The 27,504-nt window shown below is 43.2% G+C and overlaps 1 protein-coding gene across 1 annotated transcript in view; it reads left to right on the top strand.

Moving 5' to 3' along the window:
- The window catches only part of LOC126203230 (glucose dehydrogenase [FAD, quinone]), a 142,129-nt gene that overhangs the window by 44,709 nt on the left and 69,916 nt on the right, over nucleotides 1–27,504 (top strand). Inside the window, exon 2 of the mRNA XM_049937475.1 lies at nucleotides 10,356–11,331. Coding sequence (XP_049793432.1) covers nucleotides 11,176–11,331 — 156 coding nt within the window. The 5' untranslated portion in view covers nucleotides 10,356–11,175. The remainder of the gene's footprint in view (nucleotides 1–10,355; nucleotides 11,332–27,504) is intronic.

A 27,504-nucleotide genomic window follows, 5' to 3' on the forward strand; every position in this document is an offset into this window, starting at 1 on the left:
AGTTAATTAATCCTATCAAAATTAACACTCATTTCAGGCTGCTAAAACAAGTTACCAAAACTTTTTTAGTGCTTGTCAGTGCTCAGAAATTTGTTTTTCTTTGTTGATGAAACCTACGACAAGATCTATATGAAGCACGTATGGAAGAGTCTTGCACCTTGGAATTCTTTCAGGCTTCCCTCTCTAACCAGCCCTGTAGTAGGATCTTAACATATTTTATCATTCACTTTTTGTGTGACTCAGTCTTTTTCTGAAATTAAAAAAATTATTCTGTATAGATCGTTCCAAGGCACAACATGGTCGTGTACCCAGGAACAAATATTCTACTGAAATTAACACGTCTTAATCGACAAAATCTTATTAATACTGTACTTAGTCGTTTATCTGTTTCAGTATTACTTTATTCCACACAAAACCCACAAAGTGAAATCATATTAAGAAGTTATTATCACATACCCATTACAAGTTAAATGCTTTTGAAGTAGAAGCCACTGAAAACTAACACAAATGTCCACTTTCAAGGCAATATTCAAGACATTAAAGAAACTTGGGTCATTTGTAAATATCACATATTCCATGGTAGAAGATCATCTTTCGTTTCAAGGCACAAGATAGTACACGATCAACAAAGTATGGTTTAGCCGTCCAGAAGTTAAGCAACTAGTTTCAAAAATAAATAGGATTTTACTCATCATAGAATTCTGTAATTGCAATATTAACAGTATCTTCCAAATGGCTGTAATACATTACAAAGCACTTAAGGATTGAAAAAATGGATTTTTTACGTAATTTTTATCGGTGAAGTACACAGATTAAGCCTGCAAAAGGATGTTTTGATTGTGAAAGTATTTTTGAAGTTACAGCGTGCTGAATACGCTCTCAGAAGAAAAGAGACATACCACGAAGGAATTATCCGAAAGGGATAGAAATCGGTAGAGATGATGTACATGTACGGACAAAAAAAGATCACAATTCCAGAAACATTTTATGATTTATTGAAGAGAAAGGGCTTCATAACCCGAGCAAGCCAATAATGCATTGTTCCACCTTTGATTCTTATGCAAGAAGTTATTGGGCTTGGCATTCATAGATATACTCGTTGGATGTCCTCCTGAAGGGTACTGTGCCAAATTCCGTCCAATTAGTGCGCTAGATCGTCAAAACCCAGAGCTGGCTGGAGGGCCCGTCCATAATGCTCCAAAAGTTCTCGATTGGCGACAGATCCGTCAAACTTGCTTACGAAGGTAGGGTTTGGCAAGCACGAAGACAAACAGTAGAAACTCTCGCCGTTTGCGCGAGGACATGATCTTCCAGAAATGTAAGTAAAGGAAGGCTTGACATGAAGGGCAGCAACATGGGGCGTAGGATATCGCTGACGTACCGCTGTGCTGTAGCAGTGCCGCGGATGGCAACAAAAAGGACCCTGCTATGAAATGAAATGACACCACAGGCCATCATCACTACTGGCTGTTGGGTTGCACGGGGGGCGACAGTCAGTTTGGCATCCCGCCGCCGTCCGGAGCGTCTCCAGACACGTCTTCGGCCTGGAATCTCATTGACTGGAGTGGAACTGTCTTCACTGATGAGTCCCGCTTCCAGCTGAGCACCAGTGACCAGCAAACACCTGTCCACGCCCCCCCCCCCTACTTCCCGTAACCAGGAGTGATGGTATGCACTTCATGACAAGTCGGCCGGCCGATGTGGCCGAGCGGTTCTAGGCGCTTCAGTCTGGAACCGCGCGACTGCTACGGTCGCCAGTTCGAATCCTGCCTCGGGCATGGATGTGTGTGATGTTCTTAGGTTAGTTAGGTGTAAGTAGTTTTAAGTTCTAGGGGACTGATGACCTCAGATGTTAGGTCCCGTAGTGCTCAGAGCCACTTGAACTATGACAAGTCATCCAGAGCTTACATTTCAGCAAGACAATGCCCGTCCGCACACGACAAGACTTTCTGCTGCCTGTCTTCCTGCTTGCCAGACACTATCTAGGCCAGCAGGCCCGCCGGATATCTCACCTACTGGCAATATTTGCAGCATTATGGGCAGGGCCCTCCAACCAGCTCTAGAGTTTGACGACCTAACTTGGCAATTCAACAGAATTTGGCACGATATGTCCCAGGAGGACATCCAACAATTCTATCAATCGATGGCAAGCCAGAGGTGGCCTAACGAGTTATTAACTTCTCTTGAATAAACCATCCAAGTTTTCTGAAATTGTGATCGTTTGTTTGTCTGTGCATGTACATCACGTCTACGGATTTCCTTCGTATTCGTATAATTCCTCCGTAGTGCACCTTTTTTTCCTTGTTAGAGTGTATAAGTAGCTGCAAGCGTTGGATGAATTGACTCAAGAAAAGATTCGACCAGTATGCGAATTTCTGTTCAATGAAGCCTTGCTTAAAAGAAGCAGCAGTGTTAATATGCAAAACAATAACGAGAGCTTCGACGCTCCCACAACGTCTTCATTGTGGGGCAAAAATTGTTGAAATGGAAGAATATATAGTTGCAGATATATTCAACGAACGATATTCATCTATTCTAAAGATCAGATATTTGTCAGGCATCTCCACAGGCACGAAAATCAAAAACTTGGCGTAGTTATCCGATCTGAGACGGAGCAAGGAATGTCTCAATTTGTTGAGAGAATCCGGATTGAAAACCTACAGCACCAAATTCAAATCCAGATGATAGTTGAGGAAGAGGATGGATGCCTCCATGATCTGAGGATAGTAGATTGACCACAAATTTTGAAACGATGATGAAGTCCCATACTCCTTGACAGAGCGTAGGGGAACGATGCGAAAGACCTGCACCGCCTTACCTAGGCAAGGTCCTGGTGGAGGTGGTTTGCCATTGCCTTCCTCCGACCGTAATGGGGATGAACTATGATGGTGAAGACGACACAACAACACCCAGTCATCACGAGGCAAGTGAAAATCCTTGACCCCGCCGGGAATCTAACCCGGGACCCCGTGCTCAGGAAGCGAGAACGCTACCGCGAGACCACGAGTTGCGGACAATTTTGAAGCATTGGCTTTTTTTTCTTTGTTACTCCAAACTTTCAACGAGTTTTTCTCGAAATAACATTTGTCAAAGCACGAAGCGCTCTAGAGCCGCGACAGATTAACCGATTCACTTACTTTTAAAAAAATGAAGGATAATTAAGTTTATGTGGCCTTAGCAAGAGATTTTTATCCGAATTTTAAATATTTTTTAAGCATTTGAATGTCTCAAAACATGCCAAGAAATTTACATGTTTTTCAAATAGCCGCCATTTCACTTTTTCCACGTGTTTTTCAAACCCCATGGTGAGGACCCCCAAAGCTCATTCCAGTTTAGGAATTTGCTACTTTCGTGGGTTTCAGAAATAGCCTGTACAACGCTCCGCGGAAACCAGGACGAGTCGCAAGGCGCATACGTTGACAAGGGCTGCAGCCGCCATTTTTAAATTGTTGAGAGTTAAAAAATGGTTTTTCACAGTCGTGCGAGGTAAAAACCCAGTTTTAATTTAAAAAATTCTTGTATGAGAAAAGAATTCGAAACTTCACTCATTTTTCTGCCTCTTGATCAGAAGCTCCCCTTAAATGCGTAGAATTTAAAATATTTTCAATTACTGCACAAAACATGAACTCACGCCCTCACAACAACAAAAACAGCAAAAAATGCTGGTGATTTCAGTGCAGATTCCTTCGTGTGATCTCAAGATCCACCACTAGATTGTGTAAGCTTTCTATAAAGATTTATTTAGAACTGAAGATAATGAATATTCTTTTTTCAAAAACATTTTCATTGTGTAACGCGTGCTTTAGGTATCACATTCAATTGCTGAGCAATACTGACTTCTGGTTGGCTCTGTGTTGGGCATGTGAACAGTGTCCTGCAGCAAAATTTTAAACTTAGTGAAAACTAATCTAATTAAATCCCAAAAGTAACTAATTGTGTACTCAGTGAAAACTAATGGAAGCTCAGTACCGAAGTACATTATGAAAATTGCGTAACATGAAGTGCAATGTGCCCATAAAAATATAATACTGCTGTTCTCAATAGAAAAAATAACTGATTGACATTAACTACACTGTTCACTGTAAATTATCCTGATTGCTTAGCGCAACAGTTGATAATTCTGACAACGAACTGTTTCTTCATAAGGATGTGAAGCGATATTTGCCCTGAAATAAAAGAAACCTACCTTATATTCATCTGACGTTCTCCAAAACAAATAAAAATTAGCAGATAGAGTAGTTAAAGAAGACATAAATTACTCATTAGAAAATTTGTTTTTTGCTTGTCAGAAACAATCTGCAGCTCAGTGTGGCGTTAGGAGCAATGCACACACGACAAAATATTCAAAACTTTACTAAGAATGATGGAGGAGAGCTTTTTTTAAAAGAAAAATTGAGCTCTGATTGTTGTTAAAAAAAGAATGTACAACACAAGAAGACCCTAAGAGTTACGAAATTCTGTCGAAGCAAAAGTTACAGATATTCCAACCAATTTCGTTACTTGCGACATACACTGGACTCGCATTCGGGAGGACGACGGTTCAATCCCGCGTCCGGCCATCCTGATTTAGGTTTTCCGTGATTTCCCTAAATCGCTCCAGGCAAATGCCGGGATGGTTCCTCTGAAAGGGCACGGCCGACTTCCTTCCCCGTCCTTCCCTGATCCGACGAGACCGATGACCTCGCAGTTTGGTCTCTCACCACAAACAACAACTTGCGACATAATGAAAACGAAGAGATCAAATTAACACTAATCTTCAATGTTATTAGTTATCTGAGGTACAAAAATTTCCTGCAATCAATAATTCTGACAAAGAAACGTTTCATCGTTGTGCATGCATTGGTTACCTTGGAAAATTCCGCCATAAATCTTCTCTGTCAATGGAATCAATAACATGTTTATAAACAAGTTTTCATCTCAGTAATACAGTATTTTACATTCGCAAATATCAAATCTCCTTCTCTAAAAACTGAACTGCTCGCTACTGTGCCTCTAATAAGAATGCCCCAGCGCCGCACAAGTGACTGGCGAACAAGCGCACCACAGGTCACATTCCACGGAGTCAAGGAGCCTGCCTACTACCCGTGCAGGGCGCTCATGCATCTTTGTCCAGTTCGGTACAGGTGAACTATTTACGGTGATAGAAAACAAGTGAAAACCTTACAATTGAAACGCCGACAAGGGAACATCGTGTGTTCCTAGGTACACTGTCCTCCAGGTACAACACTTCCCCCTTTCTGTCGGGACGCCACGATGTCCTGGATCGTCTTGAAACGTCCCCTTAGAAAAATTATACATGACTGTGCTTAAACTGACATACAATATTTTTAGCGCAACGCAATCTGACTTTCAATAATCCCCACAAAAGAATGGCCCTCACTAACAATAACCTATACCTTTCATGAATCACTTACCTCACAAAACTCTTCGTTACTCAAACTACTGCAATACAGCGAACGCCAATACTGCCAGCTAAATAAAAGATTCTAACTACTGAAGGCACTAACTACTGATAGGCATAGTTAGCAAATGAAAGATTTTGATAGAGAACAAACAATGTATTTACCTTAATAGTGTTCAAAAGTCATTATATATATATAGCAGTTCATGACATCCAGTCTTACAAATTTACTGTCTCTGATGGACACACGTCCAGATCATCCGCTCTCAAAACTCCGCCATCTCTCTCCCCACATCCACCACTGTTGGCGGCTCACCTACAACTGACGCTACGCGCTGCTAACAGCCAACTGCCCAACACTACAATAACAAATTCCAACAATGCAAACCAGCCACAGACTGCACACAGCACAGTGATTTTCATACAGAGCGCTACGTGGCGTTACCAGACTAAAAACCTAAACAGCCTACTTGCAGTCTTTATAGCGGAGAAATTACTAAGCACGCTATATGAGGGGTTTCTCTCTCCACGTTCAGACTATCGTCAATTACGGTCGGAGAAAGCCCGCTGCTGGTATCCAGGCAGCGGAGAAGAAACAGATTACGGAGGGGCGGGCAGCAATTTCTCTGTTGACGCAACATCGGGAAGCTGCCTTGGTGGATGATGCAAGACTGGTGGAACGTAGACAATGATAGTTTACTTCATTTTTCTCCACATACGAATCTTAGCCAGAGGTGAAAGAAGCAATACGTGACAGGTAAAACTGAGCTACTGAGCCATGCTGTGCAGTGGCAGCAATCGCACAACGGGGATGCAACCAGACCGATACGATGTGATGTTTCCTGTTACAGCCTTGAGTGAACGTGATGCGTCTTACAGCGCACTGCGCTCTTCTGGAACATCGATACATCTAGTGGCGGAGGTTATGAATCAGCAGCAGACTCGTTTTGGTGTAATCTTTGCCTTTATAGTTGGAAGTCTCTTGCCGCTCGGTGTTCCAATCCTCCCTGACTATTAATTCGATATCGTTTAGAAGGTCTGTAGCTGGTAATTAGACGTGTTCCCTCTAGCCGTCATAGAAGGCTGCTTTGGCAAGCTTGTCTATCATTCATTTCCAGGAATGCCACAGTGAGCATTTAACCAGCACACGGTAACATCCTGATTCCTAATTACGCTGTGTAATATCAGAGTCGTGGTTGGATCGTCTGCTCACACCCAAAATCTGGATATACAACCCAATAACTTTTGTGTTATTGCCATGTATCACGGAATATGAATTCATGAGAATTACATCACAATATGAGTCAGTACTCCGCTTCTGATGGGTTCGATGTCGACGAGATAAACATTACCTTACGTAATACGAGCCTTAAAGTGGATACTGTCGCTATTAAATGATTATTAACCACAAATTGCTTCAGTTAGTTAGTGACATGTCCCACAGATCATATGAAAGATTCTTTTGCCGAAAGATGTGCAACGAGTCACTTTACGGAACATGTATACGTGATTAGTGTAGACGTTAATGAACAAATTATTGTTTTAGTTCTACCGATGAAGCTACACTTCAAAACAAGGCCTTTTTTTACAAGCTACCAGTTTTTAATAAAACTTTGTCCATATGATGGAAGGAGTTGTCCAGAAGAAATGATTTTAGGTTACATTTAAAACTTACTTTGCTATCTCTCATACATTTTATGTTATTGCGAAAATGAAAAATTTTTTTGTTGCTGCTCGTTGAAATCCTTTCTCACTCAATGACTGCTTTAATGACGGGTAATATAGATCATGTATTCCTCTAGTGTCGTAGGTATGAAAACTACTTTTTTTCAAATTGTGATCGACTATGTACGACTAATTTCAATAGGGAATATATGTACTCTGATGGTGCAGTTAAAATGCCTAACTTCTTAAAAAGGTGCCTAAATGTCGACTGCGGGTGAACATCCATATTATATTTACTGCTCGCTTCTTGTAATCAACACTTTCTTTCTAAGAGACGAGTTACTCCGGAAAATTATGCCGGAAGACATTATTTAATGAAAATATGCAATAGATGTCAGGAATTTGATTCGTTTGTTTCCAAGATTAGCGATTACACTATGAACGAAAGTAGCTGAGTGGTTTGTGCAGTTCAGTAATGTGCTTCTTCGAGTTCAAGTTTTCGTCAATACAAACACCCAGATATTTGGACCATTCTATGTTGTTCAGTCATTCCTGTTCATGTGCTATAGCAATTGTTCATATGACTATTTGTTTTACAGAAATGAATGAGGTACGGTTTCACAAAACTCAGCAAGGGTCAGTTTTCAGAGAACCACTCATTAAGTACCAACTTCAAGCATGCTGGAGTAGCTTGAGTCAGCAACCTCTGTTAATCAGTAGAACGAAAAACCAGTCCAAGTTGCAAAGTTTTACTGTTTATTCATTCGATGATTAGTTTCGGGCCGAGACCCATTTTCAAATCGTCATAACACGGTTCAAATGGCGTTTCCGAAGATGTCAAAAATGTACAATGAACAATTACAGTGCATGCAGATAACTGTTACCTATGTGCACTGTAAACATTCATTGTACATTTTGACATCTTCGGAAATGTCATTTTCGACTTTGATATGATGATTTGAAAATGGGTCTCGGCCGGAAACTAATCATTGAATGAATAAACAGGGAAAATTGGGAACTTGGACTGGTTTTTCGTTCTACCACTTAATAAGTCTTTGAAAAGTACCTTTCATACTCTTTACTCTTGGTTTCTCTCTAATGGAATTTACTATAACACCAGGTTTATTTGTCATGATTCTTCTGTTGGTTTGATGCGACCCGCTTAGAATTCCTCTCCAGTGCCAACCTCTTCATATCACAGTAGCGCTTGCAACCTACGTCCTCAATTATTTGCTGGACGTATTCCAATCTCTGTCTTCCTCTACAGTTTTTACCCTCTAAAGCTCCCTCTGGTACCATGGAAGCTGTTCCGTGTTGGCTTAACACATGCCCTACCTTACTGTTTCTTCTTCTTCTTCTTAGTGATTTCCATATAGAACTTCCTCATTCCTTACCATATCAGTCCACCTAATTTTCTACATTATTTTGCAGCACCACATCTCAAACGCTGCGATTGTCTCCTTTTCCGATTTTCCCACACCGCATGTTTCATAATACTGTGCTCCACACGCACATTCTCAGAAATGTCTTCCTCAAATTAAGTCCCATGTTTGATACTAGTAGACTTCTCTTGGCCAGGAAAGCCCTTTCTGTCAATGATAGTCTGCATTTTATGTTCTCCTCACTCCGTCCGTCATAGTTTCTCTTCCTGCCTAGGTATTAGAATTCCTTATCTTCATTTACAGGGTGTTTCTAAGTGAATATCGGGGTTTTAACGGATTATAATATTTATTACATTAAACATACAGTTATAAATGATATGCCAAATGAAAGAGCAAATCAAACAGTTTTACCAAGAAGGTTATAAATGTTCGGGCAACGGCCTTGCCGCAGTGGATACGCCGGTTCCTGTGAGATCACCGAAGATCAGCGCTGTTGGGCGTGGCCGGCACTTGGATGGGTGACCGTCCAGCCGCCGTGCACTGTTGTCATTTTTCGGGGTGCACTCAGCCTCGTGATGCCAAATGAGGAGCCACTCGACCGAACAGTAGCGGCTTCGGTCAAGAATACCATAGTAACGACCGGGAGAGCGGTGTGCTGACGCCACGCCCCTCCTATCCGCATCCTCCTCGGAGGATGACACGGCGGTCGGATGGTCCCGGTAGGCCACTCGTGGCCTGAAGACGGAGTGCTTTTTTTTTTTAATAAATGTTCGATGTAAGCACTGGCATAGCGATGTACGCGATTGGTTGAACTTCACTGTACCCAAGCGCTGGATAGGCCGTAAGGGGCCCAATGACAGGACTTGCTTTGCATGGCCCCCACGTTCACCCGATCTAACGCTATGCGATTTTTTCCTTTGGGGCTTCAGCAAGGATCGTGTGTACGTGCCTCCGCTACCAGCAGACCTCCCTGAATGAAGAAACCGGATTGAAGCAGCTGTTGCTACAATCACTGAAGACACACTTATCAACGTTTGGGAAGAACTCGGCTATATACTTGATGTGTGCCGTGTGACAAATGGTGCTCACAATGATCAGTTGCAATGTTCTTTGTAAAACTGTTTGAGTTGCTCTTTCATTTGACGTATCATTTATAACTGTAAGTTTAATATAATAAATATTACAAAGCGTTAAAACGCCGATATTCATTTATAAACACCCTGTGCTTTGTGATAACCGATGCTGATACTAGGTTTCCCGCCGTTCTCATTTGTAGAACTAGAAATGTAGAAAAATTGTTCAAATGGCTCTGAGCACTATGGGACTTGACAGCTATGGTCATCAGTCCCCTAGAACTTAGAACTACTTAAACCTCACTAACCTAAGGACATCACACAACACCCAGCCATCACGAGGCAGAGAAAATCCCTGACCCCGCCGGGAATCGAACCCGGGAACCCGGGCGTGGGAAGCGAGAACGCTACCGCACGACCACGAGATGCGGGCTGAAATGTAGAAACAACACTACTATTGCCTGCAAAAAGTACCAGTTTTGCCGGCCGGGGTGGCCGAGCGGTTCTAGGCGCTACAGTCTGGAACCGCGCGACCGCTGCGGTCGCAGGTTCGAATCCTGCCTCGGGCATGGATGTGTGTGATGTCCTTAGGTTAGTTAGGTTTAAGTAGTTCTAAGTTCTAGGGGACTGATGACCAGAAGTTAAGTCCCATAGTGCTGAGAGCCATTTTAACCATTTTGAACCAGTTTTGTTTGATGTACGTTTAGTAGTAGTTAATTTACAAGAGATAAGGAATACGAGTGCACCTATGAGTGAACTTGACGGAACTCGCTGCGCTGTTTCTCGGCAGTCGCTGGTACAGACAGCTAATCGTTGTTTTCATTGGCCTTGCAGGACGCCCTACTGCTGCCCGAACTGCAGCGTTCCTACGCGCTGACGACCATCCTTCCAGCCCTCGCGTCCGTCTACGGCTAGTGCCCGCGTGGCCAAAGCCACTGTCAAGGCGACGGCGAGCAAGGAAAGGAGCGGCGCAGCTGGCCAGTGCGGCAGGGCCGGCAGCGGCTTCCGGCTCGCTTTCTCTGGCCCCGCCAGCCCGTCTGGCTGGTGAGGACGGGACGTAACGTGACGTGACGTCGGCCCCAAGCGCGGCAGTCGCTCCGCGCATTCGGCCCCCGTCGGTGGAGGGCTGTTGCGTTCATCCACCGCCAGTCTCCGAGAGCCGAGAGCGGCCGCCTCTCTCTCTCACCAGCCGTCCTGCTCCGCCGTCTGTCCGTGGCTCCGGCTGACCTCCACTGGTAGCGACGCTCATGTTGGGTAAACGCACTGAGAAGAACCACCAAACGACTGTGACGTGTTACGTATGTGAGATTCAGTGGTTTCTTGTACGGGGTTTTATAGCAGAAGATGTCTGTCTGGACTGACGCTCGGAGCACTAGAGCAAGAATTCCTGGTCTCATTATTAGTAATTTACTTTTACTTTAACTAATTTCAAACAACAGTAGTTGCCGTGATGCGCGTCGAAATAGGCAGGAGAACTAAAGCGGCCAAGTTTTTCGAACGAGACGCTGTAGCCCGGTCTCAGCCTGTGCAATAATCCGTGCTACTCGGTGGTGAAGTACATCGAGCAGTGCACTGAAGTGCTGCTGAGCTCATTTGCGAGGTACCTCGACAGTGGTGCAACAAGTGTCGGAGCGCAGCTCCTGAGGAGGCGACAATGGCGGCCATCTCCGCAGCGATCACAGGCGCCCTCAAGACGGCCGCCACCATCGCGGGACTCAGCAAGTTCTGGTTCCTGCCGCTGTTTGTCACCGCCCTCGTCTACTACCACTACGACATCTTCGACCCTGAGAACCAGCCTCAGAATGTCAAGGTTAGTAGCGTTCTGTTCTAAGCAATGCCGCTGAAGTAATCTGCTGCCTCTGCAGACCTACTCTACTGCGACGTCAATTTGCCCTGGTGCAGGCTAGTAACATAAACCAAGATACAGCACATAAATACGCTATACTCTACACATAAAAAATCCACAAGGAGCCACAACGTAACCTGCAATTCCGTAGCTATATCGTGTCACTAGTTTAGGAGGATGAGGAGATTAGCGTTTAACGTCCCGTCGACAACGAGATCATTAGAGACGGAGCACAGGCTCGGATTAGGGAAGGATTGGAAAGGAAATCGGCCGTGTGCTTTGAACGGATCCATCCCGGCATTCGCCTGAAACGATTTAGGGAAATCACGGAAAACCTAAATCACGATGGCCGGAGACGGGTTTGAACCGACGTCCTCCCGAATGCGAGTCCAGTGTGCTAACAACTGCGCCACCCCGCTCCGTGTCGCAAGTTTAGAATACCTGTACAACTGAGAATGGAAACTGACGTACCTCCCTTGAGCTTAATTATACTCTTTCAGCACTCTGATAACTATAACACACGCAAAGAGTGCTCATTTAAATTTACATACAACCTAAATAATATACAAATGCATGAATAGCACTTCTTTGTCACAGTAAAATACTATACCAATCTTTAATCGAGTATTAGCTTCTCTCTCAAAGTTTCAGAAATGTGATAATTTGACCCTTTTTTGTGTTACGTACGAACTAAGATATATTTAATGACGAGTCAGAGATTGTTCACCTAAGAATGCTCCATTTCAGCTATAAATATATCGCTGACAAATCGTAAAATTATACTTGTTACTTTCTTTACATATCTCTTATGTTTCTTTCCCACACGTACGTCTTTGTCTTTAAAGACTAAAGTTTAGTTAACAATCTGACTGCAATTTTATTCCAATGGAACTAACGCCTCATCTGACTATATCGTATTTAAATACGAGAAATTTTTTTCTTTCTTCTTTGCTTGAACTCTGATCTTTGGAAAAGTAGTAATTTATTTTTGAATTTTTTAATAAATTTTGATTTTATCTTTTTCCTTGGGGACAGTGTGAATTTACTAATACATCAACTAATTATCAAATGATATGGTGAGAATTTATTCTTTTCAACACCATCTCATTTTATTTTCAAACACCGGCAGGTTCGTATGCTGGAATCGGGCTCCAGTGTAATGAGATTTGCCGGCCGAAGTGGCCGCGCGGTTCTAGGCGCTACAGTCCGGAACCGCGCGACCGCTGCGGTCGCAGGTTCGAATCCTGCCTCGGGTATGGATGTGTGTGATGTTTCATTAGGTTAGTTAGGTTTACGAAGTTTAGGGGACTGATGACCTCAGATGTTAAGTCCCATAGTGCTCAGAGCAATTTTATTAAGTGGTTGCATACTCGATTCAACCCTCCATAAACTGGTAAGTAGCATCGATATCTGTCCCGTTTGGTCGTTCCTTAATACCACAATGGAAACTGGAACTCGATGAAATAAACTTATTAAAGTAAGTGCAAATATGAATTTCTAACAACTCGAACTTTCCGGTAACAAAGACCGACGCCTGGCACAACAACAAATCTGCCCTTGAGTGTCACTCACGAAACTCAATACATCTTTCATACACCACGAGAACAGAAACCACTAACCTCAGAAATATTTCTGTGCAGGACCACTGCTACAAGCTGCAACTAATCGGAACTTATCTCGATCCAAATATCATACTCTAAACACCTATAAAATTGCATTCGAGTTATTATCAGCCAATGCTCGGATTACGACCGTCTGAGGTTTTACCTACGCAATGAACTCCTAACACAGGACCTTTTAACTGCCCAGTAACTCGAATTCTGTTGAATAGCCAACAGTAAATGAACAATACACACAAATTGCTCTAAGGAACTGCGATAACTTGCTTTTGAATCTTTGTTCTAAATCAGCCTGATGACCTTTCCGTCGCCCAAGCTTTCAAGCTGCATTACTCAACCTCGGTTTGGCAACGCGTCTATGCCCAGGTCAAATCTCTACTCCCAAAGTCAGGCAAATTTACTATGCACTGGGCAAAGCCATGTTGCTATTAAACTATTAGATAGTTACGGAAGGTCAGAAACCATTAAAATTTGACAAACGAGGGGCGTTATTAGTACTTCACAAATTAATGAATTTTGTCTGACGACCGTCGGCTTATTTTTCAGTGGTCGGCTGCTGGCTCGTTATGTACTCTTTGTCACCACTGAGTTTCAGCACATCTGAATACACTCGGCACCAACAGCTCGCTGCGTCCTCCCCCCTTCATCCTATTTACAACAATTTTCCACAAAAATTTATGACACGAAATGACAAATAAATTGGGTGAATCTTAATTCATATTCTTATTCTTAGTTCGTTAGTGTTAATCGGTTACAAAACAGTGCGACCTTTGTCTTATTTTCTCGTGACAAACGCCACATACATTTTGGCACTTTACACTTGCAAATGTAATACTCTCGTTTACCGTGGAAATAGGAAACACATTGGTGAAGATTTTTTAGAATGCGAAATGATGTGCTATTTTACACACACCTATAAAATGAAGGCTGTGTTCCAAAAAGACACACTAGCTGCTTTCTTCAAACTCCAACCCTGTGATCTTTATTCTTTCCAAAGGGCTTTCTCCCTTTTTCTCCTCCTCGGTCATTGCAGTGCCGAGAAGTTGTCTGTTTAGCAAGCGCTCCATCACTTCGTTTTTGTTACTGTCCGTCTGAGTGTTGTTCTGCCTTAAATGTTTCTTCCATTAGATTTGCTTCCTGTCTGCCTATGTTGATTCACTATAGACAGAAGGCAAGAATAACAAAATTCTCTTCAGGGCCGGCAGCCCACGTTCCGTTTCGTCTTGGGTCCTTGACTGACGAGCGATACTCAGCAACCGGTCGAAACAGTGCTTCGTATCCCTCTTCTTTCTTTACGAGTCTTCCAATGAACGTCAACCTGTGCCGCTGTCTATCCTTGAATAGTTTTAGATGCTCATTCCACTAAATCTGTAAGGACGGATACTGCTAGATATTTTAACATATTATCTCGAGCATGGGACAACCACAGCTAAAAAAGTACATTGTTAATATTTATGATTCTCCAAACTGTCTTTTTGTTAAAAATGTTCTTACGAATTGATGGGATTCACAGTGAATGAAGACTCTTCAAGCTGCTTTAGCTGTTATGTGGTCCTTCATTGGGAACACTACCGGTTTCGCAGCGTTACAGCTGCATCTTCACGTGATGCAATGATTAGCTCTCGAATAATCGGGAACTATGTCCCATGTCCCATGCAGCTGTTCCATAGTTCAGTTGTAAATCTAAAAAGCTGAAACAGCCTATAAGAGATCAACATTTTTGATTTGCAGCTGAACTATGGGACATCGTAGCTTCCCGATTGTTTTAGAGCTAATCATTGCGTCACCTGAAGATGCTGCTGTAACGGTGCGAAACCTGTAGCGTTCCTAATAAAGGAACATCTAACAGCTAAAGCGGCTTGAAGAGTTTTCATTCACTGTGAATCCCATCAATTAATTACAACCTTTTACAAAAAACGGTTTGCAGATTCTTAAATATTAATAAGAGATATTTTAAGGTTTCTAGCGCCTCCAGTGATAGATCTTCAATAGTATAATGCAACAATAATACGATCTCTCGCCCATATATGTGCAAATGTTACATTTATTTACGTTCAGGGTCAACTGCAGCCACGCATCAATCGCCGATCCATTGTAGGTTTTTTCACGTTTAGACACAGTTTTCTGGCGTTACAACTTTCTCTACTTACAATAGCATCATCTGTCAACAGATCTACTCAACTTGCGACGTTATTCGCTAGATTAGTGACATATATTGTCAACAGTAACAGTCCTTTAACGTTCCCTTGAAGTACGTCCGAAGTTACGTTTATATCTAATGATTTCATCCCATTACAATGCAGTAAATAAATTTTATTTAGCCAGCTAGTGTACACTTTATCCACAAGCTATCGTCGTGTTTGCCGGCCGCGGTGGTCTCGCGGTTCTAGGCGCACAGTCCGGAACCGCGCGACTGCTAGGGTCGCAGGTTCGAATCCTGCCTCGGGCATGGATGTGTGTGATGTCCTTAGGTTAGTTAGGTTTAAGTAGTTCTAAGTTCTAGGGGACTGATAACCACAGCAGTTGAGTCCCATAGTGCTCAGAGCCATTTGAACCATCGTCGTGTTTCCACTAACTTCATTTTCCCATTCATAAAATTCCGTAAGGATCGCGATAAATGTCTTCAGTAAATGTGAATGACGGTGTCACACTTGCAACCAAAGGACACTGAACCATTTTCTCAGGTATGCCTAGGTGCCATAGTGAAAAACCAATAATTTTAGTGTGCACCACGAGATTCTACTTAAGGTCCTCTACTGTTTCTTCCATGCGCAATGTCAGGACATGCGAATTTTGTCCTTTCTGGAGACGTTGTTGTTGTTGATTTGCAGGAGCAGACCAAACAGCGAGGTCATCGGTCCCATCGGGTTAGGGAGAGATGGGGGAGGGAGTAGGCAGTGCCCTTTCAAAGGAACCATTCCGGAATTTGCCTGGAGCGATTTAGGGAAATGAAGGAAAACCTTCTGCAGGTGGTACAAGCATATAACAAAGAAGCACGAGTCCTCTTACTGAAAAGGCAGACTTTGAAATATTTTAATACATGAATATAATGTTGAAAGCAAATGGACTCTAACTAAATATTGACAAGATTCGGTGGGTATAATTAATTACCTCTCACAGATGTACACAAGCTATAAAGACAGTCTGCTCATCGCCTTTCTCTTCCGTCTCGCTGTTTCTGTTTTTGGAACTACAGGAAGATTGACTGGAAATTCCACTTTTCTACATTTAATTCAGCTACATTTGCAATACACATTTTTATTGATAAAGGTGATTTACAAATGAGGAAATAAGTTTATTACTTACGTTCAATTAAGAGGTACAGAATTGTTCTTTGGGGAAATTGTACTAATAGGGATAGTATTTTCGGTATTAGAGCATGAATACGCCTCAATAAAAATTTCAAAGGGTTAACATAAGTACAGAAAGGAGTGAGATGTATGGGACGCGTGTTCAACAAACTGCCACAGCATGTTAAATGCACAGCAGATGATGTGGTAGAGATATGGAGTATAAACCGAAACCGAAGAACTCCTGTCTGGCAACTGCTCCTGCTCCACTGAAGAGTATCTTCCGAAAAATTCTTATAATTACTGTTTTAGGTAACTTTATAGTTAATTTTAGCAATGCAATACAATAACATTTCATAATGTTAAGTCACTTCACTAAATTGGATATAAACTGTACGTATGTTACTTCTACCCAAATCTCATCTGAGACCCACTTTGGGTGATATATGGCATACGACTAACCTAATTTAACTAAGAAGTTTACGTTTGTATTCCAACAGGGCAATCGGTTTCTGCAGCTTCTTCCTGATATTTTAAGTGCTGTTACGTTCACCGGTGGCTACCATGATATCGCCTGTCACGCACTGAGTCTGTACAGAGTATCACAACTTACCACGCTCTATCCAGCCCATACATCTTATCCATCTACAGCACACCTTCCTTTGCTCTTTTGCGGTTCTTCGTTTTCGTTTTTCATAGCAAATCAGTAAGACGACATCATTTCATTTATTTTGTATCTTTTTGGGTAAGAACACCCGGACAGCCCCCACGTTCCGGAACACAGCAGCTTTCTGAAACGAATGCTGATGCTACTGGTAACCGACTTGGTAGACGTGGGAGTTACTGGACGCAAACGTGGTGCCAGTCAGAGTTGTGGGAAAGATTCCCATCACGAGCACTTGGCTGGCAATTTGAGGAAAGACGGCTGCGTACCCTTTCCGGTCCCCACACCAGGCGGCAGTGATCTGGATTAAATGCCAAATCTCACTGAAACACGCGTTCTTACGAGAACGGAAGTGCATAAAACTTTCAGTAAATACTACAACACGTTATTGCAAACCCTCTGATGTTTTCACCGTATCTTAACACTTTCCGTGGCAAAAAGGTATAGTATTCAGCCACTTAATGAACCGAAATAGAAAACACCCAATCATTAAGCAGAAATGTTAAAATTTCTTCAAATGTTACTCCATGAATTGAGACATGTTGGCAGAATACAGTTCATGTATCAATGAAAATTAGTTCCACTAACACGTTAGAACTGCGTAACTGACATTGCTGAACATCGACAAGACCTTTGGCCCCATTGGAATCATTGTAAGCTCTACGAGATGAACCAGTACTCCACCAACAACCTTTCAGAAGGTGCTCAGGAATACCTTCTGAGTATTTTGGTATAAGGCAACCAAGGTCTCCGGCAGCTCGTTACAGAGTTATTGCATTTCGTATAGTTGCTTTCCACAGTTAACTTTGTATCTATATTACAGTGAAACTAGTGCACAACAGTGCAAATGTCCACAATATGCGCTGTATCTCTTGTTTGTAAACAAACATGCCCCATTCGCTTTTGGTACTCGTTGTTGGTAATACTAATGCACGGTTCACACTTATCCCTCAAGTCTGCATATAGTTGGCCTACTTCTCAGGCCTGTCTTGCGTTTGTTTTCCCACTAGTGTTAGTCGTACATTAACAATGATTCACAATAGTGTGGTTAGGCTTACTGATAAAAGCTGGCCGTTATGTACCATCTGTTCTTCACTGAACATAATGGAACAACTGTACAACGATGCTATGATAACGGTTGTTGCCTTACGCTATTGCGTGTTGTACTTTTCAGTGTTTGCATAATACAGGATTTTCCCACTGTTGTGTAGGTATTTTCATACAAACAAGGGCGATTGCGGTAACAGACCGAATAAATCATATTTACATTACTACTCTGTAACGAGCCGCCAGACCGTGCGTTCCTTCCACGAAAATACACAAAGTGTATCCTTGTCAATCTAGTTCATCCGTACAGTTCCGGTTCCCCAAGAATGACGGACCTTCCGGCGGTTGGGTGACCTGCGTGCCACAACGATACAGATCACCTTCCATAGGTGCAATTGCAGTGGAGGAGTATCTGTGTAAAGGCCATACGAACATACGGTTCCTTAAAAGGGGCTTCAGACTTTGCTGTAGTAGCAGGGTAAAAAGTGTGGTTGACGGACTGATCTGATCTACAACAGGAGCCAGCATGGCCTTGCTGTTCTGGTACTGCGAACGGCTGAAAACATGCGGAAACTACAGCCGTTATTTTGCCCAAATGCATGCAGCTCTTCTGTATGATTAAATGATGGCTAGAGGACAAATGTCCGCCCCTCGTGGTCTCGCGGTAGCGTTCTCACTTCCCGTGCACGGGGTCCCGGGTTCGATTCCCGGCGGGGTCAGGAATTTTTCCTGCCTCGAGATGACTGGGTGTTGTGTCATCATCATCATTCATCCCCATTACGGTCGGAGGAAGGCAACGGCAAACCACCTCCAATAGGACCTTGCCTAGTAAGGCGGTGCGGGTCTCCCGCAGCGTTCCCCTACGCTCTGTAAAGAAGCATGGGACTTCATTTCCATTTCCAGAGGACAAATGCAAGTCTGTAGACACATGTATAACTACGGGAAAGACAGATACACTATGTGATCAAAAGCATCCGGACACCCCCAAAAAATTACGTTTTTCACATAAGGTGCATTGTGCTGCCGCCGACCTCAGTAGTCATTAGACATTGTGAGAGAGCAGAATGGGACGCCCTGCGGAGCTCACGGACTTCGAACGTGGTCAGGTGATTGGGTGTCACTTGTGTCATACGTCTGTACGCGAGATTTCCACACTCCTAAGCATCTCTTGGTCCACTGTTTCCGAGGTGATAGTGAACTGGAAACGTGAAGGGACACGTACAGCACAAAAGCGTACAGGCCGACCTCGTCTGTTGACTGACGGAGACCGCCGACAGCTGAAGAGGGTCGCAATGGGTAATAGGCAGACATCTATCCAGACCATCACACAGGAATTCCAAACTGCGTAAGGATCCACTGCAAGTACTATGACAGTTAGGGCGGAGGTGAAAAAAAACTTGGATTTCATGGTAGAGTGGCTGCTCATAAGCCACACATCACGCTGGTAAACATCAAACGACGCCCCGCTTGGTGTAAGGAGCGTAAACATTGGACGATTGAACAGTGGAAATACGTTCTGTGGAGTAACGAATCACGGTACACAAGATAGCGATCAGATGGCAGGGTCTTGGTATAGCGAATGCCCAGTGAACGTCATCTGCCAGCGCATGTAGTACCAACAGTTAAATTCAGACGGTGGTGTTATGGTGTGGTCGTGTTTTTCAAGGAGGGGTTTTGCACCTCTTGTTGTTTTTCTTGGCACTGTCACCGAACAGGCCTACATTGATATTTTAAGCACCTTCTTGCTTCCCACTGTTGAAGAACAATTCGGGGATGGCGATTGCATCTTTCAACACGAAGGAGCACCTGTTCATAATACACGGCCTGTGGCGGAGTGGTTACACGACAATAACATCCCTGTCATGAACTGGCCTGCACAGAGTCCTGACCTGAATCCTATAGGACACATTTGGGATGTTTTGGAACGCCGACTTCGTGCCAGGCCTCACCGACCGACATCGATACCTCTCCTCAGTGCAACACCCCGTGAAGAATGGGCTAAGGGTGGGCCAACACCATACTGAATTCCAGCATTACCGACGGAGGGCGCCACGAACTTGAAGTCATTGCCAACCAGGCACCCACATACTTTTGATCACATATTGTACCACCGAGAGGAAAACTAAAGGCATCTTTAGAGAAAGGACATGCGCTGTGTGAATACCAACAGTTCAAATGGGAAACCAGTACTAAGCAAAGATGGATAAGCTGAAATGTGGGGGGAATATACACGGTGTAAGGGGTATAAGACCAGATATTTCTGCTGATGACAGAGGACGGTGTACTGATCAATATTATATCGGTATTGGCGTCATCTGCAGATTAGCAATTATAATGATTACAAGATGTGTGGTTTTAGGTTGGTTAATATCTCCTAGTACATGTGGCAAGAGTCAAGACATTAATACTCATTTTTCCTGTGGGCAGCAGGTCAGGTGTTGGAAGAGTGGACTCGTGGACGCAAAACTCTTAGTCTATACTGACTGGCATATTCCACTCAGTGGTGCAGTACGACCGTGCAGAAAGCACCAGATGTTTGTTGGAAGAATGTTCGACGAAGAGAAAAAAAGAATCAACACACTGATGTGCGTACATATTTAGGTACCACATATAAAACTATCTGCACTTATACCCGTTACGCCTTGTATAGAGGAACTACACAAGTGAAATGAACCTGATGGTAATATGATGGGAAGGGAAAGGGAAGTAGATGAAGATGACATGCGAGATATGATACTGCCTGAGGAATTTAACAGAACTCTGAAAGACCCAAGTCGAGGCAAGGTTCCACGAGTAGACAGCATTCCCTCAGAATTACTGAGATATTTGGGAGATGGTTCAAATGGCTCTGAGTACTATTGGACTTAACATCTGAAGTCATCAGTCCCCTAGAACTTAGAACTACTTAAACCTAACTAACCTAAGGACATCACACACATCCATGCCCGAGGCAGGATTCGAACCTACGACCGTAGCAGCAGCGCGGTTCCGGACTGAAGCGCCTATAACCGCTCGACCACAACGGCCGGCTATTTGCGAGAGCCAGTGAAGACGTATCTTCATAAAAGAATTCCTAGACTTAATTTAATATTCTATGTTAACAAATATCTGTTCTTCAGAATCGCTTTTCTTGTCATTGCCAGTCTCCATTTTATATCCTCTTTACTTCGGACATCATCCGTTATTTTGATGCTCTATTTTCTAATCTAATACCCCCAGCATCGCCTGATTTAATTCGACTACACTCTATTACCCCTGTTTTGCTTTTGTTAATGTTCATCTTAACCCTCCTTTCAAAACACTGTCCATTCCGTTCAACTGGTCTTCTAAGATGTTGGCTGTCTCTAACAGATTCACAATGTCATCGGAAAATCTTAAGGTATTTTTTTTTCTTCTCTCTGAGCTTCAATTCCTTATCCAAATTTGTCTTTGGTTTCCTTTACTGCTTGCTAAATGGACAGACTGAATAATATCAGGGATAGGCTAGAACCATGTCTGACGCACTTCTCAGAACTGTGTCCCCTTCATATCCTTCGACTCTCGTTAACTGGAGTCTGGTTTCTGTAGAAGTTGTAAATGATCTTTCGCTTCCTTTACCAAGGGTCTCAACAATTCTAATGAAGTCTCGTCTAGTACGTGTTTCGACTTCTATCTCTCACCACTCTGTTAAATTCTTCTCGTAGTATAGCATCTCCCGTATCATCTATAACATTATTTTCACTTTCCTTGTAAAGGTCGTCACCTTTCAGTTTTCCCTTGTTTGCTTAGTACTGATGTTCCATCTGAGCTCCTAATATTCATACCACTGCTTCTCTTTCCTCCACAGGTCTCTTCAGTTCTCCTACAGACGGTATTTATAAAGGGCAGTCAAATGAAAACGGACACATGGAACAAATTAAGTAAACTGTTCACGGTTTCAAAAGTAATCGCCGTAACTGTTAACAAATGCTCCATGTAGCATACAGTCCAAATCTTTCCCGATGCGATTTCCAACTTTTTGGAGCCCTGAACAAGACATTCAAGGTTATGGATTTGCTTCGCACAGAGAGGTGCGCACCTGGTTACGATCATGATTCTGTGGGCAGCCGCAAACATTTTTCCATGAAGACCTAGACCGTCTTCTCTCACAGTGGGATAAATATACAAACCGTTATGTCGATTGCTTTTGAAATAATGAACAGTTAACTTTTTTTTTACATCTGTCACGTTTTTATTTGACCGCCCTTGTATCTTTCCCCTAGTTATACATGCTTCTATAGATCTGGATTTGTCCTCTATCCAAAAACTTTGCAATTTTGCACTTTCTGCCATTCTCAAGCTTCATTTGCTGCATTTTTATATTTCTCCTTTCATCAGTTAAGTTCAATATATCCTGTGGTATCCGAGGATTCCCACTAGGTCTTGTCTTTTTACCTATTTGATCCTCTGCTGCCTTCACTATTTCGTCTCTATCCAGTCGTCCTCTACTGTTTTCCTTCCCCCGTTTCAATCCATCGTTGCTTAAAGCTCCCATTTAAAAACTCAATAACGGCTGGTTTCTGCATCTTATCCGGGTCCCATCTCCTCAATTCCGTAATCTTTTTAAAAATTATTCACTTTTAATCTCTAGTTGATAACGAATGAATTGTATTAGTGTTTAATATCTGGTTCCGAAGTCTGAAACCTTCCGGTGTCTCCAAGTCTCTTCCACGTATATGACCGTTTCTCAGCATTCTAAAACAAAATGTTAGCGATGATTACATTACGCTCTGTGCAAAATCCTACCAGGCGGCTTCCTCTTTCATTACCTTGCTTCACCCATATTTCCCCACTATATTTCCCCGTCTTTCTTTTCCTGTTATCAAATTTTAGTCCTCCATCACAACAAAATGTTCCTCTCCCTTAACCATGTGATTAATTTCTTTTATCTCATCACACATTCTTTTAATCTGTTAATCATCTGTAGAGCTAGATGGCACATCAACTACTGTTGCAGGAGTTGGTTCGCCTATGTTGACTATAATGATGCGTTGACTATGCTGTTAATAGTAGCTTAACGGCATTCCTATTTGCCTACACTTCTGCATTATCCCTGTTTGATTTGTATTTATAATCCTCTGCTCAGCCGTGTAGACGTCCTATTCACCCTGCCACCGAACTTCTCTAATTCCCACAACATCTAACTTCAACCCATCCATTTACCTTTTTAAATTCTCTAACCTACCTATCCGATGATGGACTCCGACCCGTACAACGTCAGTTTTGTTTTTCCTTATGACGACGTCCTACTGAGCAGTCCTCATCGGTAGAGCAGAATAAGGGGACTGACTGCTTCACCTCCGGAATATTTCATCCATGACGATTCCACTACCATTCAACCATGCAGAAGATCTATAAGGCCTCGGGAAAAATAATGGCTGTAATTTCCCCTTAGTGTCGGCCGTTCGCAGAACCAAACAGCAAGGTCCTATTGGCTGATGCTAGTAGACGAGACCAGCCAATTATCCACACTTTTGACCCTGCAACTAAAGAAAAATCTGCTGCACCTCTTCAGGTACTACATGGTTGTTTGGGCTCTCCACAGATCCCCTTTCCTTGGGACTGCACCTACGGTATAGCTATCTGTATCGTTGAGGCACGCAGACCACCTCATCTCGTGAAATTACGTGTTTAACGTTGGGTAGAAGACTATATTCAAATACATAATTAGGTAAATTCTTGGATAAATAAATACTGTCTTCTTTCATACACGCGAAGCATGTACGCTCCATAGCTCTACGTACGTATGTGTTTATTAACAATCAAATATCTCAGACAATAACTGAGTATAACTGTTGACACACTTTGGTACACAACACAATGAAAAGAAATATTTCAGGCTTAATCCGACTACTGTAGATTTGTAAGGACTTCTGAGAAATTTCGTCATACCTCAGTTAGACTAAGATTCAGACCGTAAATGGTCTGGAGACCCCTTCTACTCGTATATTCGACAGCGTTTTCCATGCAGTTGTGGTATCTTCAACCGTTTTTGGTTGCTTACTTACTTGCTTGTTGGAGCTAAACTGTTAAAGGGACCAATCTGCGAAGTCGTCGGTTTCTTCAACCTATGCGTATCGAACCAGGAACAATCATCAGAGGAAGGCTACAAAAGGCAAATCCTGGGAAGCCCGACTGTAAGCAAGATACAGAAAGTGGGGGGAGGTGGGCGAGCCGCTGTGCCCAGAATGCACCTGGAGGTTCCCCCCCCCCCCCCCCCCCCCAGAGCACGCCATGCGGTGGGAGGAACAGCCTCTGCACTCCACCAGCGCCACTTCACCGTCCCTTACCGCAAGGAAACGAGCAGCACAAGCAAGATGAATTTAGGAAAGGTAAAACATTAAAAACAGCAAACGTAAATAACAATGCGAGAAACGGAGGAGCAGAGGAGTAAAGTCCTTTGTATCTCAGTCTGCCCGTAATTGAGAGCTGAGAGGTAAGACGTTTACACAGCGGCAGCTTCACGTATGATGGTTTGATACTCGAGGGACAGGGACGCTACCTGCAACCTGTGAGGAGCGGACGGGACGACGTTCTTCGTATACAGCCTGCAGACGTCTTCTGGTACAGACTTTTGTCTTCACAATGCTGTCAAGAAGCTGCTTCGCTGCCACGATTCTACGTCAGTTCCGCAGAGCGATCTGTCAAGTCCGACATCGTCATTACATTATTCCCTTTTCTCAGACTTCGTGCAATGGCACCGGACCGTAGTGTCTCGGAACTTCACACACACGTTTGCCCCTACAACTTTTGAATACTCTAAAATATTTATTATGTAACAGTACCGTTTCTACTCGTGCAATACATTAATAATTTAGCTGACAATACTAATTCCAGGCTTTTCTCAGGTGCTGTCCGTTTTAAACTAGTAGCCTGTTTCCAAGTCCGGCAACACGGTGTTAACGACGAGAAATGCGTAGTTGCGCACTTGACGGAACGTAAAAACGTGGTGTTCTTTGATTACAGTCCTTAAGAGCTACAAGAAGAGTTAGTCATGTCATACACAAGGTGTTAAAAGAAAGTATTCCATTTTTAGAGGTGGTGGTATGGACCAAAACAAGAGGAAAATGTCCAGTAAACATGGAGACTATATTGCATACCTTAAGAGTTATGGGCTGTTGTTCAGCTTCGTTATTGGTAATCATCTCTCTTTTACTGCAATCTCTTTGCTACTACGAACGGCCTACAGAATGCAGTAAACAAATAAGGACACCTTCCTTCGTTATTGTTGATGGATACAGCACGCAACGAACATCTGTTAGTGTTGTTACAATAAGACGTGTTCACATTTCTGGGTATGTGCAGCGTGTGCATTAGTTCTAATGTAACCAGTTGATATTTTAATAAGCTTGTGAAATGCTTTCACATAGTACGTTTATTGTTACACTTATCAGCATAATTGAAGCCTATTATTCAAGACGGCAAATTGCAGACATGATATTGTGTTTTGATTTGGCAAATGGAAGTAGCCGTCGAGGCCACGTCCCGTATGGTGGAAAATATAAATAACGGAGCGTACAATCTGTACAATTATTCTGCCGTGTTTTCCAGCGACTAACAGTCAGTCTCCGTAGCACCACAATGGCAAATCGTGGCAGGCCGCGCACCTTCCGTACACCTGTTGTGAAGGAGCGAGTACTGCAACGAGTGGAGGAAGATCCCGGAACCAGCGCACGTAGAACAGAAAATCAGCCTCTATCCGTGCAATCTTTGGACATGCCACACGAACAGTTGTTAACCCATATCATGTACAGCGTGTCCAAGCCCTTTGGTCACAAAATCAGCCTGCGAGAACACAGTTCTGCCAAAGGATGTTGCGAAAATATGGTGGAAAACCACGTTTCAGAACAAAGATATTGTACACAGAAGAGGCTAGATTCAAGAGATATGGGATCGTCAATTCTCATAACCAACATGTATCTGCTGATGCAAATACACACGCAGTTGAAGAAGCAAAGCATCACCGCCGATTTTCAGTTTATGTACGGGCAGGAATTATTGGCGATAGACTAACAGGACCTTACATGCTACAAAACTGGTTGAGTGATACACAGTACCTTCTGTTGCTATCAGTCGCCTTGCCTGTCTTGCCAGGGGAGGTGCCTTTCCAACAACGGCTGAAGCTGTGATTGATTTACGTTGCGGCACCAACCTATTGTCTTCGAAACGTCCGACAACTCCTCAGACATACATGTAATGGGCGATGGAATGGACGTTGATCGGGGGAGGAAGGGGGATGGAAGGGGGCACGGTCCAGTACTTTGACTAGCTCGTTCCCCCTATCTTAATCCCAGGACTTTTGACTTTGGGACGCTTTAAATCTTTGGTGTATGCAAGCTTCACCAATGATGTACAAACACTGCAGGCGCGCCTCATCGACGCATGCCACTGCACCCATGCTTGCCAGTGCATCCGAGAAAAACATGGAGTTCTTCAGAAAGTGCGTAATTCTTAGGTCTCTAGAATGTCGGACAGAAGAATGTCTTACTGTGAATGAATACAATACTGAACACATCCTTCAGCAATGGCGCAAGAGTGCAGGTCATATGTAATACCAAGCACATTACGTTATAACATCTGCTGTTTCAGAGTCACAGAGGACTGTCTTCTCATTTGTTTATTGCATTCGTAATAAGAGCTAGCAGCAGGAGAGATGCGTCTTTCAGCAATGAAGATGCTCGACTACCGAAAAACATTTGACTCAGCACCACACGTACGCTTATTATCACAAGTACAATCATGTGGGGGCATCAGACGAAACAAGTGATTGGATTGACGATTTCTCGGTAGGGACGACACAGCATGTTATCTTGGATGGGAAGTCATCGACAGGTGTAGACGTAACGGCGGGAGTAGCCCAAGGAAGTGTGGTGGGTACCTTGCTGTTCATATTGTGTAATCTTGCGGACAATATTAATGGTACCCTCAGATTTTTCGCCGATGATGCTCTTATCTTCAACGACATACAGTCTGAACGAAGTATTACGAATAGTCAGTCAGACCTTGATGAGATTTCAAAGAGATGCAATGATTGGCAGCTTGCTTTAAGTGTTCAAAAAAATAAAATTTCGCACCTCATAAAACGAAAAAACAAGGTAGCCTACGAATATAATATTAATGACTCACAGTTATAACCTGGGGTGTAGCAGTCAGGAGGGACATGAAGTGGGAAGACCATATAAGCTTAGCCGTGGGTGAAACAGGTGGCAGACTGGCAAGGGATATTAAAAGTATGCAGAGAAGGGCAGCAAGATTGGTCACAGGGAGAATGTCACTGAGGCGCTGCAAGAACTGAACTGACAGACTCTTGAAGATAGTTTCTGTCTATCTCGAGGTCGTCTATTAACACAGTTTCAAGAACGGACTTTAAATGGTGATTAGGAATATGCTCAAATCCCCTACACGTCGCTCCCACAGGGAACGTGAGGATGAGAATAGATTAATTACAGCACGCACAGAGGCATTTAAATAATTATGTTTCCCACGCTGCATACGTGAA

This window comes from Schistocerca nitens, chromosome 9 (genome assembly GCF_023898315.1).
Source record: "Schistocerca nitens isolate TAMUIC-IGC-003100 chromosome 9, iqSchNite1.1, whole genome shotgun sequence".
Lineage (NCBI taxonomy): Eukaryota > Metazoa > Arthropoda > Insecta > Orthoptera > Acrididae > Schistocerca > Schistocerca nitens.